We start from the raw sequence: 17,067 nt of genomic DNA on the forward strand, positions 1-17,067 counted from the left end.
CTTTTGCATTTTCCACAACATATTTCTTAGATTTCTAAAATGCATTTAATGTTATTTGTTCAGTTGGGTGAACATATAATTCAAATGGCAAATAGCCCCATCTCATAAAGCTCTATAGAATAACATTAATTTTGAAGAAATCTGATTTTTGTAGCAATAAATCAAGTCTGTGCTCTCAGAAGTATGTTCTGGCTTTTTACACGTAGATAAAACTTCCACTTTACTGGAATTGACTGTCTATTTTGAGTAGTAACAGGCTTTGCCATGCAAAATACTATCAGCCAGATAACTGAATTTATTCACAGACTGATTTTATTTCAGTTAAGTGAATGTCTACAAACAGAGTCATTTTACATCATTCTTTTAAAATATTTTTTTTAAATCTGTCAAATACAATATTTTTTAATAGCCCTTGATGACAGCTAATGAAATATCTGCTTTTGTGATTTGCTACTATGAATGTAGACCGGTACAGGGTTTTGTCTGAATTAGATTTTCCATCCAATTGTTGTGTCCAGTAGATCTAAGGAACTGCTGGGCTGACAGCCTTTTCCTCATTTTCTTCTGTGTTCTGACTCTGATATAGGTGTCTTCTTCAAATGAGAATTTTATCCACATTAAAACATTTTCTTATTGTACTACAACTAATATGCTTGATCAACAAATGAATTATTTAAAGATTCTGTAGACATCTGATTCAACTTTATTTAAACAAACAAAATAAAGGAAACCTCAGTTCCAACTATCTATGATTTTAAGAGGGTGAGAATTCGTAAGTGAGGTCAGTTTTCTGTTTTGGAGGCATTGGTGGAATACGAAATCTATGCCCCTATTTATTCTCTGTATTTTTTAAGTACTGTTTTGGTGGGAGGTAAACCTCAAAGTTAGTGAAGTGCGGTATGTTTTTCAGTGTTCTCCATTGCCAATCATTTGAAATATACACTGGCAAGTCATACATTAGTATTTTTCTGCCATATCATAGCTTTACTAAAACTTCTTCTAAAACCTGCTGTTTGCCTGAGGGAAGTTCTCTTTGTGCCCTTTGAGAATCAAAGAGCAGTGCTGAATGTGGAATGTGATCTCTAATATGACAGGAAAATCAACTTTGTTATTCCATTGATTTTGTAGTTGTTCAGTCTTGCTGCTTGCTAAATAGCTTTTTATTTTCCTATGGCTTCTTTTCATCCTCCACCTTATTTACCAGGCTGCTGAAATTATTAAAGAGCGTTCTGCTTAAACTGTTATTTGTAGCTCACTTATTCACATCTGCTTGTTTTGCCCTTTGCCTTATTTAGGTTTTGACAAATCACCATTGCTGTTTCTACACTGATGCTTTTGATAAGAGTTTTATCAACTTGCTTTCTTCAGTCAGAATGTGGTCAAAATTGTATAATTTTATGTGAATTCCAATTTAATCCAGTTAATACATCAATTCATAGAATACTTGTTATTAACTATTTGGCTACATAATACCCTTTACTTGTCTGCATTTGAACAGATCTTTCTCTGCCTTTTAAGAATTCTGTTATTTTGCTAACTTACTATTCTCTTTGAACCAACAATTACACTAGTTGAGAGAAGATATTTCCATGCTTGGGCCCAAATAATTATACTTCATTCTAGTTCTGAGTGAATCATTCATGCTAACTCAGGCAAGGTTCAGATTATGCTATTGGATTTAGCACAACCTCATTTCCTGCAGTGGTGGAAGAATTTTTCAGTGGTTCAAATCTTAATTTAAATCCAAAGAATGAAGAAGTTAGGATGGAGGAACCTCCTCATCTTTCAAACACAGGCAAAGCATTGAAACAACCTTATTTCTTCTTATTTCAAGTGTTTCTGAGTCTGTGCTAATTTGAAATAGCATATTAAGATTGTTTTCCTCCCACTTCAGAACACACTCACACTTCCATTTTCTATCAGAATTAGTGTATAAAGTGCCCCACATAAGCTGATCTGGTAAAGAGGTATGACTGCCATACAAAACATTTCTTACATATATTCTTATACCATGACAGCTACCATGACAGCTTCCACAGGGACTCCTGAAATGACAGAAAATTTGTGAATTGGGCAGTGTGATATTTAAGAACTTCATGTTATCATATACGAGATCACATATCCTTACCACACCCAGTCCTTTCAAAAAGTTGGTATTTAGCCTGGTATTTGAAGCTGGGTTTAGATTTCTGTTCCAACCTATATCTTTTATTTAAATCATGGATTTCTGTCTTTCAATCTGACTTTCAGTTTTCCATAAAAACCTTCTGATTTCAGAAATTTGCTTCCAGATGAGAATGAGATTTTCAAAAGGATATGTTTGCAATTGGTAAAAACAACATCTTCGTTGCAGGTAGATGAAATTAAACACAAAGAGAAAAAAAAACAAACTGAAATTAAAAAAATGAGTTTGAATGCAGGTACTTAGCTTTCTTCTGTGACACCTTTTGTTGGCTAGAAAATGTGAGTCTACTTCACTCAATTACCAGATGTATTAAGCATATGCTTAATTGCTTTTGCTCTGCAGATACAGTTATCATGGTTCAACCATTCTGTTAATAAATGCATGTCACACTGTTTAGAAATGGACTGTAGGCAGAATAAGCAGTGAGTCAAACCAGTTATTTGCCACTCAGAGCCAGTGAAGGCTTTGTCAAGAAAAATTGTGCACCCTTTGTTTTTGAATTGTAACTTAGGTTTAAGATTCTGACTTTATGAATTTTGGGTAATATGCTAACAGCAGTTCTTCATATATTGGTACTTAGCTATTTGCTGGCGCTTTTTTTGGTAAAAGCTAATTTAAAGAAAACTGCTGGACTTGCCTAGCCAAAGACATTAGAATTCTTGGACTGGTTTAATGAACTGTTTCTCTTGTCTGTTTTGCTGCAGAGCCTTTTAGTGCTTCTGTCTGGGTGATGATGTTTGTGATGCTTCTCATTGTGTCTGCCATGGCTGTCTTCATATTTGAGTACTTTAGTCCCGTAGGATACAACAGGAACTTGGCACAAGGGAGAGGTAAGCTTTGCATTTTACACAACCCTGGAACTATAAAATAATAATGTATTTTCCATCCCTTGCCCTCCATCTTTTAAAATCCTGAGCAGTGTGCTCTAGGTGGCCCTACTTGTGCAGGAAGATTGGACTAGATAACCTCCATGATCCCTTCCAGACTCAACAATCAACCATTCTGTGATTCTGTGAAAATAAACATAACATAGGAATTAAACAGTGAAAGCACCTATGAAACTTTGTTCTTTGTAGAAAATATGGTTTCTTAAGGGCTTATATGCTCATGTTTGTATTCTAATTAATAGGGATCATCCTATAGAAGGGTAAGTGATACCAGGGAGTTGGATTCAGGCAGTATATAGTTAGTACACAGTATCGCTTGTACAGTGTACACATTCACAGTTAGTTCAGAGAAAGTGATCTAATCTGATGTGGAGGATGATCTGGAAAAATAGCAGTTGCTTTGTACATAGATTTATATATTCCCTGCAAATGGTCTGATGAACTCAGCCTTGAAATGAAGCCACTGGTAGAAGAGCATCACTTCTTCCTGTGTAGCATCACTGGTTATAGAAACCTCAATTCAAAATATACCAGCACAACAAATTTAATACACAGCTTGCCTCTCTCAGTGAAAGTTGCAGTTCTTTATTATTAACACTTTGACCTGAGAATGAGGATTCCATGTATTGTGGTGCCCTCATCCTTCCGTTTTTTTACTAAAGAGTGCAGCCTGGTTTTAATTTCTAAATTGCATTTGCTTTATTTTATAACAAGAGATCTTCCAGCTTGGCAAACATAGTTTGGAAACTATTGCAAGCTAATGGTTTCTTCTAGATTATGGTTGGCCTGTTCCCTGAAAAAAGGTATTATTTCAATGTTCAGATAATGTTATCATTTCAATAAGATGGTAAATGTGTAACCTCTGTCCAAAATCAATACTATGTTTAGGAAGAGGATATTAAAGGTGGGTAAGGTCACTGGAGATCTAGGGGTAGGCTGTTCTTTTCTGTGCCACTTCATGTGCCAGAATTATTTGCTGTACTTACAGCTGCAAAGGCACATTATGGTATCCTAATGCAGCTATAGAGACTTGCCACAAATCCAGCTGTTATTCATTTGAAACATGGAAGCTTAAAATAAATGGAGATCTTTCTGTAGATTACCCCTTTCCCTAAGCATTTTTGGCAGGATGAAGCTCAATGGTAATACAGTCTCCAGTAGCATGAACAGAACTTTAGACTGCTTTATTGATATATATTTTCCTTACCACTGTTGTTCAGAAAATACCTATTATCCCTGTATCAGCTCAGTCTTAAATGGTTCTAGAAGGTAGTTTCAGGAACCATTCACCAGCTCCATCACATTTATTTTACTGCACTCTTCTTAGTACTGCTGCAAAATAGAAGATAACCTAAGATGTAGTGCTTGATTGCACTGTGAAAGATTTGCACTGTATTACAGTGTTTCTATTGAAATTATAACACTCACTAAGTATGCCCACTTTCGGTTTTATTATTTTATTAATAATTAGATGATTATTAAAATAAATTATGATTATAATAATAACTGAGTTTATAATGTGTATCTCCTTGGCAAAAAGGATGGATCAGGGAAGGAGGTAGGATTACAGGTGTCTGCATCAGAGCTTATTGTCTGCATTGCCATTTAATTGAAAAATAGACAGCTATAAAACTGTCAGATGAGTCACAGTCAGGGGAGGCCTGTTTCTTTCTTTTGAGGATAAAGGAGTATAGATGGTGAGCAATATGTGATGTCTGCAGTGTACTTACCCAAGTCTGCCTAAGAACAAACTTGGCATCGTTTAAGCCCAGTTGGTAACTTAGAACCACGCAGCCGCTTGCTCTATTTCCCCGTTCTCCCCTCTGCTCCTGGGGGGGTGGGGAGGAGAATCAAAAGAATGTTAACTCCCACGGGTTGAGATAAACACAGACCAGTAACTAAGGTATAACATAAACCACTGCTGCTACCACCAATAATAATTGATTGATGGCTTGGCTTCGCGAGCGAAGATTTGGGAAGGGCTTTAACCACGCTTACTGCAAGCACGATGACCAAGGGCATGTGGGATATACAAATCTGGTGGAAAACCGTCCTAGCTAACTGGGCTCTGGCAGTTAAACCTCAGGTTTAAAGGGTGGGGCCAGTTCTGTGCAAGCTGCGCTTCACCTAAAAAATCCACTGCGCAGGCTGGAAGGGCTTACTCTCACTTGTCTGTATGGACAGGCGAGGGTCAAAACAGTAGGTGACAAGGTGTGGGGGAAGCTGCAGATCCAACATTGCATGTGGGTGGACCAGCACATGGGTAGCTAGAGTTACCACCGATAATAATAATGATAAGGGAAATAACAAGGGAAGAGAATACAACTGCTCACCACCCAGCCTGACCTGAGCAGAGATCTGGGCCTTCCAGGTAACTCCCTCCAGTTTATATACTGGGCATGACGTGCTGTGGTATGGAATACCCCTTTGGCTGGTTTGGGTCAGGTGTCCTGTCTCTGCTTCCTCCCAGCTTCTTGTGCCCCTCCTCACTGGCAGAGCATGAGACTGAAAAGTCCTTGATCGGAGTAAGCATTACCTAGCAGCAACTAAAAACCTTAGTGTGTTATCAGCCGTGTTCTCAGGCTAAAGTAAAAAATACAGCACAGCACCAGCTACTAAGATGGGGAAAAAATCACTGCTACAGCTGAACGCAGGACACCTTTATTCACACAGGGCTCTCACAGGTCTTTTAAGTGGATAATAGCATTGCTAATCCACTTCTGCTGCTGCGTGGGCATGAGGGCATTGTGCTGACAACTTCTGCTTGCTTTGGGATGAATGAAAAGCTGAATGCAAACAGGGGTAACAAAAATTACAGAATGGGTCAGCTGGGACAGGTTTTTACCTGTAACGACAACATGTTTGAAGCCATGGAACTGACTCTGAGCACGTGAGGTTGCCGGAGTCTGGTTTGCTGTAAGTCCCATATCTATACAGGCAGCTTCTCTGTGTTGACTTACTGATTTAGTCTCTGAGTGCAAAGTTGCTTAATGTAGGTGATGTGTAGCATAATTCACATCTTTTAATCTTAAATATGCTTACATAAACTTCAGAAAGCATAATTTTAGAAGTCTGAAGTACTAGAATTGAATCATTAAGACTTAAACCCACAGTTTCTCATTTTACATGTCTGCTGAAAGGGGCAGTACTGTGGCCCCTACCTTGCTGAAGAGACGTACTAGTTTGCTTCTCCTCAAAACTTATGCTTTCCATTTGCATTTTAAAACTTTTGAACTAAATGCCACATAGAAAAATGTTACATTATTTTTTAGAAATGTGGAAATTAATGTCATTATAATAGAGAGTACATATGGTAAATCCCTTCATTCCATGGGAGTACATTGAGTATGTATTGAAATATTTTTTAACCATGTTAAAATCATGTGAGCAGTTGTTATTATGTAGGGTATCTTCCCAAGGTTTAATTGAACTGCAACTAAAATAATAGCTCTTTGCATTTACAGATCCCCATGGACCATCCTTTACCATTGGAAAGGCAGTGTGGTTACTCTGGGGCTTGGTATTCAACAACTCTGTGCCTGTGCAAAACCCCAAAGGGACGACAAGTAAAATCATGGTGTCGGTTTGGGCTTTCTTTGCTGTCATTTTCCTGGCTAGTTACACTGCCAACTTAGCTGCCTTTATGATTCAAGAGGAGTTTGTTGACCAAGTGACTGGACTGAGTGATAAAAAGGTAGGTCTTCAGCTCAAAAGAGATCAGTGCCCATTCTTCATAATCCTCTACAACTTTGTGCTAAAAAAATCCTCCGAGTGAATAATAAGCTGAAACTGGACAATTTCATTCTGAGTGTAAGCCTTTACTAAGAAATCTAAGACCCAAAGCATTAAAATATCAGACTGTTTTCAAAGTCTGAGTTGCCTTTTCAAAAGTAACTGCATTAGTTGAAGAGTACCTTAACTTTGTGATGGAAGGCAATTCCTGGTTGAGTAAAAAGAATGCTTCACCAATAGACAAAAGCTTGAAAATTGTAAGTTGGCTTGAATGCAGAGAAGACGTATTTAAAATTATTTGACCATCTCTATGTGGAATATTAATAATACATTAATTGAAAAAATAGGCATAAAACAAGCAACTGTCCAGTAATCATCAGAAGCTAGTTAATGCTCCTGAAAAAATGTCTTTTTGCTTTCTATGTTGTGTGCAAGGAAGTTATAGAAAGAGCTCAGATTTAAAGTGATGCCAGCACAAATAAGCAAAGAGAAATAGCAAAAAATTATACATATTGTCTTTTTGAATGTTTTTGTTGTATAAAACAGCAGGAGGAAAAAAAAGTAAGAAAATTTGAGGTTTTGTATTATCACATGGAAGTGAGATGTAAGATATATGAGATAAGGTGCAGAATTTTGATGTGTTTGTGGAAGATGTTTTCCTAATTTCAGAACCTTTGTGAGAACTTTACTTTGAAAATTTTATTCATCAACGTAGACTCTGATAGTTCACTTAAACCCTGCTTGGGTTTCACACAAACTGACAAATAATAAATACACTTATTTTTCATTTTGTTCTAGCTTGACTGAACTTGCTTCTCCTGAAAGCATACTCCCCAGAGCTTTGTGAAATTTAATCAATAATGTTATACATCAGAAACCTAGCAGTTACTTCTCTTTTATTTCATTTGTTTGACTGCTTTCTAATAGTGCTGTTGCATGGAGGGATTAAAGCCCATTTGCAGAATGATTGTTGTGATGAATAGGCTCCAAATACATGGAGGGCATGCTGTTTTCAAGTTTGTGCCCAGCTGTTTTAAATTGAAGCTAAATATTGACTTTAGAAGTAATGTTTAAATACAGTATAGCACAGGGGAGAATTCCACAAGGGATTTCTCTCAAAGGACAGCAAAAAAAGGAAATTGTTATTCTAAAGAAGGCAACAGCTCAGATAGCCTTTAGTCTGGCTTTTATTTTAACTGCTTTTTATGATCAGCTTTTGATTGATTGCCTGAAGTATCAAAGCATGAATTGCAAGCATGGCTAGAGGAAAGACAGATAAAAAGAAACAAAAAATGATAGTATTTTGTTTTTATTAAGTTTTTGTTATAAAGCTTTTGAAAGAGTACCAAGATTGTTAAATATACCTTTATTTTAAGACAATATTCTTAGTAAGTAACAGATAAAAGGGGCTTTTCTCTTGATGATTAAAAAAAGGGATTTGAGAAATGTCTGTCTTCTATTTGTGAGAAAGTTTTCCTGGGAAGTCTTGGGTTTGGTGGGATTTGGCTTGCACCTGGCACAGCACTAGCATCTGGGTCTGCCAGGGCACCCTTACCTCCCTTTCATTGCTGGCTGTTTGCTATTCCCACCTATGGGCTGGGAAGATGCCAGTATTTGATCTGTAGCTTTTGGCTAATAACTTCCGTATTTTTGTTATTTGTTTATTCTCTCTGCTCAGTAGGATTTTATTTCCACAAATATAAGCAAAATAAAACTAGAAAAATACTTGAATCAGAAAATACCATCTGTTTTCGTGTGGTCTGCTCATCATTTATTTGATCTGCCACCTTTGGTTTTATTTTATGGTTCTTTGGCCTGAAGCATTGAGATGAATCAGGGTTGCCATACCTTTTCTGATTAAACTGAACAAGCCAGAAGCCCAAAAAAGCAATGAGACATTCAAAACATTATTTTTGTTGTGCACAGGTTTTGCCTCTCCACAGTCCTGAGGTTTCTCAGTTAGTAGAAATTCAAATGCTTAAAGGATAATTTATGGGAATGTAACCCAATTCATGGTAAATTATTTTTCTCCCCTCTTTGCCTTGTTGCTGCGATGTTACTGGTAAGAGAATAGTTCAGGAATTTGCAACCACTTTTACTGTTGTTCAGCAGGGAACTCTGACCCTTGCTGCATGCAAAGCAGCAGGAGGCAGAGGCCAGTGAGAAGGGACGGAAGTATGGGTGAAATTAATTTAAAATAGTAACATGTAGAAGTTTAATACATTTTTTAAAAAAGTCTGGGCTGGTAAATCAGTTTCCTTTTTTTCCCTCTCCCCCTTTTCTTATTGCACAACTGAAGAGTCAAGCTCTTTTGTCAGTGCTGTATTATCATTGCATTAAAGTATTCCCAATTAGAGATACTGGAGATTCTCAGTCCAGCTCTGTGTGGCAGACTGTAGAGAAGAGAAGCCAGGAAAATCCCTTCTATCTCTGTGCAGTCATCTCTGTCCTTCAGCATTCAACATCTTCTCACTGGTCCACCAGGTTTGCTGAACACATGATAATGTGCAGTTTACCCCTCATTGCTTTAAGACAGCTCGATAGTTTCCTCAACCTTCCTAATGTTGCTAATAGATTTCTGAAAGCCATGTTATCTATGTGGCATCAGAAATACATGGCACAGCATGTACTGGAGTTACTAGGGGTAGGTGTTCATAAACTCAATTCAGAAAATGAGAAGAAAATTATATTTTGACATTCTTGTGTATGCAAAAGACTTTTTAAAAGCATTGTGTTCATAGAAAGGTACAGAAAATGGGTCCAAAAGTACCCAGCAAAGCTGGTATATGTAGCACTTGTAAGTTTTGAGACTATTTAAGCCCTTTTCATGTGATGAAAGAGTGATAAGATTGCTAAAGGAACATAGGTAGCAGTGGACAGAATTGTCTTGCAAAGTATTTATCTGCTGTGATTTCATGTTTTAAGAAATGCCCCATATATACAGTGATCTAGGGGATTCTCTTCAGCCTTAACAGGAAGCCTTAATGATGCCACTTGCAAGTTCCTTATTTTTGCAAGATTACAGTGTTCCTGTAACCTTGGCTTTATATCTTTGTGCAACAAGATATCACAAGGTCTAGAGTTACTAAGAGATATGTAGCAGGACAGGCAGGCTGAGGTTGAAAGGCCGCATGGATCCCATATCCCAACTTATCCAAATACATCTTGCTAATTCAATATTAGATCTTTACAGCGCTTTCTGAGGGTTGTCAGGCACAGATATCAACTGCATTTCAGTACCTGATGATTATAATAATAGTCTTGGAATTACTAATAGCTATATTTTTCAAAGATCAGAAATCAGATTGTCAGCATTGTCTGGTAAAAGAAGAAAGGAGAGAGCTCAAATATGGGCACTTTTCCATCACTCCAAACCAGCCACAATTCCTGTTAAAATCTATGTTATCAGAGGGAGAATATTTACTATTTTCTGCTATTTTAGTAGTGTTTTCCTCAGAACAACAAAAAATAACTGCTCTGAATACCAGCCTTTTCAGGCAAGAATGCAAATCTTTGGATTAAGTCAGTATTTAACATTTGTGAAACGTGAAACTGTTGTGAAACAGTAAATACTTTACTGACTTAATGAGATGATTGTCAGTTATATTGGGTTTTGTTAACTGGAGTTGTTAATTATTTTGGAGTTTTGTTTGCATGTGCCACAATTCTAGCAGCTGGCAGAGCATGGGGAAAACAAGAACTAACTGGTCAGTCTAATAACAGTAGATCTCTCCAGAATTACGGTTCAAGCAGGTGGGAGTGCATGCAGTTTAAGGATTTTTTTAATGTTTTTTTTTTAAACTTAGCATTTCAGAAAATGTCTAGGAAGCAATTTTGCTTCCTAGCAGACATGATGCCTCTTATTTTCCATCATGGAGCTTCAGGGAAAATGAAACCATGTAGAGAGTTGATCCTTTTTTCTTTCTTGTTCTGTGCCTGCCGCATAGCTCTTCACTGCAGTCACAGAGCCTGTGTGCTTCTCCAGGATGTGTCAGTTCATAGAATATAAGTTTAGAGTTATTGATGAGAACTTTAGACACCTTAGACACAAGTGCAGTGTAAGTAAAATGATTTTAACCCCTTTTTGCCTTCTTTACAAGTAGTCTGTGAGCAGGCAGTAGTAGCAGACAATTGTTTCAAAGAAACTCTTTCCCATGACTTCAAATTCATTGCTTGGGGGTCTTGTGCCAAGAAGTTCCAGTCTGTGGATGGTGTTTGGAATTATTTATCTACTTGTTCTCCCTGTGATCATTGAATGAACTGGTCCTTTCATTAATCTCTGCTTTTCTGCAGAACTATTTTTGTTTTCTATGAATGTATAATTTGTGACAGATACCTCAATCCCTTCAACTTTTCCTATGGGAGGAAATGCCTCCCAACATCTTAAACTCATCTGGATGTTCTTGAAAAGTGAGACTATTGAGAACCAAAGTCTGTTTCTAAGTTACTAGGGTAATGCACCCTAATCTCCCTGTTCTCCCAATTCCCCTGCCAAGGAATTGAGCTTGCAGAACGCACACCACAGCTCCATTTCCAAAAAAATGTCAGCTGGATGAGCAGCAGCAGTTTTTACAGGTCTGGAAATCAGTGTTCTTTCTTTAGTTGATTTTTTCCAGTTCTGTTGACTGCTAAATTTGATAAAAATACTAGGAGACTGTGGAAACCATCTCACTACATTGGGGATTCATTATCTATAGATTTAAATAAAGTTAATAGCAAGCTGCATCTGGACATATATTTAAGAGCAGGGTTTGTTTCAGTGCTGCATAATAAACTCAAAAAAGGAGATAGCAAATATAGACTAAGAACCATGACTAGCATACAGTGTAATTTTAGTGCATAGGTCAATCAGTATGTGTAAAGTAGAGGCAAAGTAGTAATTTAAACAGTAAAGCTGTGAAAGGGGGAAATGAAGAAAGTAAGACATCTGTTAGCTAAACAAACAGAAAAATAGAGTTCATTCCTTTATGCTTTGTCAAAATATGCCTAATTAAAATGCAGCATTTAATTGTAGTTCTGTAACATGAAAATATTGTTGCAGCAATAATTTCACAGTCAAGGTTTGATGGAATTGAAAATACTCCCATTTTTTGTGTAAGCCTATTTGTAGTCTCTTTGCAGATTGGCACTGGATCCTGGGAATTCTTGATGCCCTGGGACCAAACATTAAAAAGAGAAGTTTTACATATGTAGCCCAAAGGAAGCAGCAGTCGTATAAATATTAGCTGTCTCTTGCAGCACAGGGTATTTAGATTTCTCTTCTAACTTCAGCAGTAAAGCCAGAATGTACTTTACCATGGAATTCATGGGTGACTGCTTTTATCAATGCTCAACTGAATTTCCTTATTAGCAAATAGTTCCTCTAATTTGAGTGGCCTTTTTAAATTCTTTCTTAAAGACACATTTCAGTTTAATCCTAAAGTATCACTTGGTATTTAAAGGGAGATATTGAAAAGATGCATATAAAATTTTTAGGTCTGTTGGCAAAGGCTTATGTGAGATAATCTGAATGAATTCCAAATCTGAAAGCTGAGTGTGCCCTGAGCTACTGTGATACCTTTGCAGACATTCCTTGGCTTGTTTGTGCTGATGTAATAGTGAGATAGAGGCTAAAATTGTAGGATAAAACTGTATGTCCACAAGCAAATGGTTTGTAGTTTTAAACTGTAGGAATAAATAGAGACTAGGCTTATAGGTGTGAGAGCTCCGGAAGCCCTTTTCATGTCAAATGATGTAGCTGCTGAGCCCCTGGGGAAGATGCAGAACTTTCATTCACTTGAATCAGCAGTGGAAGGAAAGGTAGCTCTTAACCTTGTCACTCCCTGCATACAAGCTTCCTGGGATCCCCTGAACCCCCCCCAGGAGCAGTGCCTCAGGCTCAAGTAGTGCAAATGATCCTTTTGTCTTCTTTGTATGGGATGCCCAGGTCCACAACTGAGATAGTGTGAAATGACTATGAACAAAATCCTGTTTTCTTTTGATTGCTGTTTACCAGTGTTTCTGCTTGTAGTTTGTGTTCTCTAGGGAGATGGTGACAGATAAGGAACATCTTGCAACATGTCTCTGCTTCAGTTTCTGCTCTCCTGCCATATTACAATGCATGGGAGAAGTTCACATTAAAGTGGCAAAATTAAGCTTAGTTTTACTTTGGATGTAAATGTTTCTGTAAGTTCAGTTGGTGTGAAGACACAGTTTCTGGTATAATAGAGCTGAATTAGCCCGCAGCATTTGTGTAGATGAAATTTGAGGTGGACAGTCTGTTTTTTTTTGTTGATTTTTTTTTCAACCTGAAGTTGCCTTTCTTCACATTTTGAATGCCTGAAGACCTTTGCTTTTCTCTTTTCTCTCTAGTTTCAAAGGCCACATGATTATTCACCTCCTTTCCGATTTGGAACAGTCCCAAATGGAAGCACAGAGAGGAATATCAGAAACAACTACCCCGATATGCACCTTTACATGACGAAGTATAATCAAAAAGGAGTGGAAGATGCCTTGGTCAGCTTGAAAACTGGGTGAGCTTTTTTCCATGGATTTTAAAGAATACTATTGACTTTGCAGAAACTGAGGAATATTGATCTGTACTTATAGTGATACTGAACAGACTGATGTCAGACATGCTGTGTAGTACATGGCTCTGTGCATGCACTGTATAGCTACCAGTAAGGACAATGATTGCCTTTGATTTGTATGACTAATTTAAAATTGCATGGAAGCTTCAATGTCCTAGGTCAGATAGATTCAAAGGCCAGAATTCTCAGATTTGAAGAGAGATGATACAGATAGGCCTTGACTCGTGTGGGGGCTCAACACAGACTGTGATGTTTTGTACAGTTCCTCATTTTTGCAGAACTCTCTCTCTCATAGGAATGTGTTTTCTCAGGGTGAATTTCTGACAAAGCTTGTTTGTCTGGCCTGTGTGCAATTACTTGTTACTTCTTTTCAATCTCCCATCCATTTGGTGTGCTTTTAGGTCCACTCTTACATTTTCTTCTCTCCTCTAATTAGCATGACCCTGTATATTTACTGTGACATCTGAAATATTGACTTTGATCTTTGTAAAAGCTGTTGAGATGAGATAGTCTCAAATGCAGGCTAATGCCTGCTTCTGGCAAATATTCTGGCAAATATTATAGTCTTTCTTCCTTAAGATCTGAGATTTAGACTTGAGTGCCATCCATCCTTTTCTCTAAGTAGCCCATTCTGCCTAGTTAGACAGAGACTGAATTCTCATTCTTAATCCTCATAAGGTATGAGTAACTCTACTTGTGTTGGTATTCATCTCTGTGACAGGAATGTGTTAGCTCTGGTAATCTTTCCTCAACATGCAGGGTTGATAAGAGCATGTGTATTTTTGTTAATAATACTGCATTACAACAATCATAATTTATCAATATAGATTGTTTGGGTTTGTTTTATTTCAAAGTGAGAATGCCAAGTTACCCACAGTGGATTTCAGTCCATCTACTCTGGTGGCTGTTTCAAGGCACACCTCACTTGCTATTATTTATGGTGAACACAGGACATAGTTCTTCCTATACCAAATTAAGCCGTTAGTTTTGGTCCTTTTGGGGGAATTGCTTGTCCTTTTAATTTTCTCTTTCCTTCTGCCAAGCATGTAGGGGATTTTAACACATTTGAGTCCCTGAATCTTTCCTTAGAGTGCAGGTTCTCTTCTTTGAAAAGTAATACTTCCTATTGTTTCTTGCTCTGATGAATCCACATTGTCTGGACTGTCATCACTGCTCAAAGCATCCTCAACTAGCAGTTCTCAAGCAAGGTTTGTCCCACCCTGATATAGACACGTAACATAACGTGAGATGAATCACATCCAGGTCTTCCAAACTGGAGGCAGAGCTCTTGTTCTGACCAAGGCTGTGCAAGTCACGTTTCCTGGGTGACAGCTAAATTATGCATTATAGATAGTCAGCTGAATGCTACCATTCCTGCTGCGATTTTTTTTAAGAAGCTGTCCTTAATTTCAACCATTTTTAGGGCTTGTTCAGTTGGATGGATTTATTTAGACAATGTATATTCCTTGTTCTTTTTACCAACCATTTGTGCTACTGGAAGTCCTGAAATATTGCTGTTAGCTTTAAAATTGTGCCACCTGTCAGATACTTAAGCATGAAAAAGGTGAGCGTGGAGGGTGTGCTACCTGAATGTGGGGGAGTTCAGGACATTCACTAAACCTCAGGCTGGCTGCTCTTGTGCCAGCTGCTGCTCTTCCTCAAAAGCTTCAGTACTTTTGACAGCATGGCCTATTCATTTTTTATAGGTTTTCTTTTTTCCGTGCTGGAGCTCCTTTCCTCCTCTAAGTGATTTCTCAGAGTGGACACCCTGGGTGTCTACCTTGCTTCCCTTGACTGACATTTCTGTAGCAGATGGTGCAAATAAGTTGCCATGTGCGGTGCTTTCCAGATCAATATAAGTAACTGCTACACACAGCTGCGCTCCATAGCATTTTGTCTTCTGGCACCTACAGAAGGATTAAACAGCATGCCATCAGCTGCTTTCAGTCTTATATCCTCCAAAACCAGAATTCTTCACTTTTTCTGCTAAATTTACTGTTCTGTTACACAGTATACATAACTCTTTCCTCAATTTTTTTATGCTTGTACTGTATCTTCTTCCTTTTTCAGGAATAATTTGACAGGATTGTCACTCTCTTCTATGTAAAGTTTGCCCTTTCATACTTACCCAGACTTGATCAAGCTTTCAGCTTTCCTATTTTGCTTGATCCCATGACTTTTAATACGTTGCCCCATGGAGCATTTTGAGGATGACTTATCTATCTCTCCTTCCTCAAACTGTTTCTGCTTCTGAGCAAATATATAATTTCTGGTTTTCTCTACAGTAGGCATGTGTTCTGCTTACTTGCTTAGAGCTATTTTGGCTGTTTTCATCTTTATGTCTGGTCAAAGCTATTCCTGTACATTTTTATTTTATTTTTTTTTTTTTTTTTCATCTGCATCATCGGTAGCATACAAGTCATTTTTCTTAATGTGGTAAAGCTTGCTGCTTCAGCACAGCTTTTGGAAGATGAACAACCTAGTAATTATAGAGTCATAGACTATAGACCTGGGCAGGACTTGTAAAGATTGTCTGGTTGATAGCTGCTGCTGTGAGTCAAAATAAATAGTACCTGTCTTATTCCTAAAGAATGTTTGTATAACCTGCATGCATTTCTAGTCCCACTTTGAAAACTACTTGTGATTAATGGAAGACATAAAATTTAGTCCATTTTAATTCCTTATATATAGTGTTTGATTCTAATTTTAAGATGGAACAAAAAAATGCCAGCAATCAGGCAATGCTTAATCACTGAATAATGCTGCACACGTGGCATCTGATCTAAATAGAATCAAACTATCAGGTAGTCTCTTGTCACTGTTCAGTCTGGTTGTGCTGTATCTCAAATTCTTACATCTTTCAGTCAGCTTTAATTAATGTTAGGCTCTTGACATGTATTTGGAATATCTTGAACTTTGAGACCGTCATGTTGAACTGGAAGGAGAAAGTGGGAAAGAGACAAACATAAAGCTTCAGATGCACAGATTTTTCTAAGAGCTTTATTGTTCTTAAGACATGCATGTGTCCTTTTTTTCATTCTGAAAACAAGATAAAAAAAAAAACAAACTGGGTTTTTATCTTGCTTCTCACAAGAAGCAAAAAATCAGCTGCTTCAGTCCAGTTGTGAACATGCCCAGGAAAAACCTCAAGGGCAGAAATACAGATAGTAATGTGTATAAAATAAATTATGTTCCTGCCTTTATTTCCTGGTCTGGTGTAGGGGTTAGATAGGTTTTGTGCTGTACATGTAGAGATGAGTGCACACAGATCTCGTTGCCTTGAACAAGATACCCAGCCTCCTCCTATTTTTGAGAGGTGAAGCTAATAGTTTTTCAAAAATCAACTTAGAAGGAAAGCATCTGCTTTTGGGTTTGTTTTCTTTTGTTGTTGGCTTTTTTTTAATTAGAACAAATAACTTCCCTACCTGAGCAGTAGTATTGGACCTGTCTTGTTTGATTAGCATCAAAAGTGGGTGAGGTCATTCTAGAAAGGAATGAACTGGGTAATGCTGCAAATGAAAATGGAAAAGAGATTTTTGCTTTAGACTGACATTGACATTATACCTACTGCTTCAGGTGAATCCCCATGGTGAGGTTCATTGCAGCTTACTCATGAAAGCTTGTTGCTGTCAGTGGTGAAGGCAGATTTATCAGCTATATTGGCTTTCTCCCTTTGATAAGAAATCGATCTTTG

At 37.6% G+C, this 17,067-nt stretch overlaps 1 protein-coding gene across 4 annotated transcripts in view; it reads left to right on the plus strand.

Moving 5' to 3' along the window:
- Positions 1-17,067, plus strand: part of GRIN2A (glutamate ionotropic receptor NMDA type subunit 2A) — a 180,319-nt gene that overhangs the window by 129,789 nt on the left and 33,463 nt on the right. For all 4 annotated transcript variants that reach the window (XM_057418953.1, XM_057418954.1, XM_057418951.1 and 1 more), the window contains 3 exons: positions 2,890-3,015; positions 6,537-6,766; positions 13,156-13,316. In XM_057418953.1, coding sequence (XP_057274936.1) covers positions 2,890-3,015; positions 6,537-6,766; positions 13,156-13,316 — 517 coding nt within the window. The remainder of the gene's footprint in view (positions 1-2,889; positions 3,016-6,536; positions 6,767-13,155; positions 13,317-17,067) is intronic.

The sequence above is a fragment of the Pezoporus wallicus genome, unplaced genomic scaffold (assembly GCF_028554395.1).
Source record: "Pezoporus wallicus isolate ANWC-B61680 ecotype Strahan unplaced genomic scaffold, APGP_CSIRO_Pwel_v1 contig_7071, whole genome shotgun sequence".
Taxonomy (NCBI): domain Eukaryota; kingdom Metazoa; phylum Chordata; class Aves; order Psittaciformes; family Psittacidae; genus Pezoporus; species Pezoporus wallicus.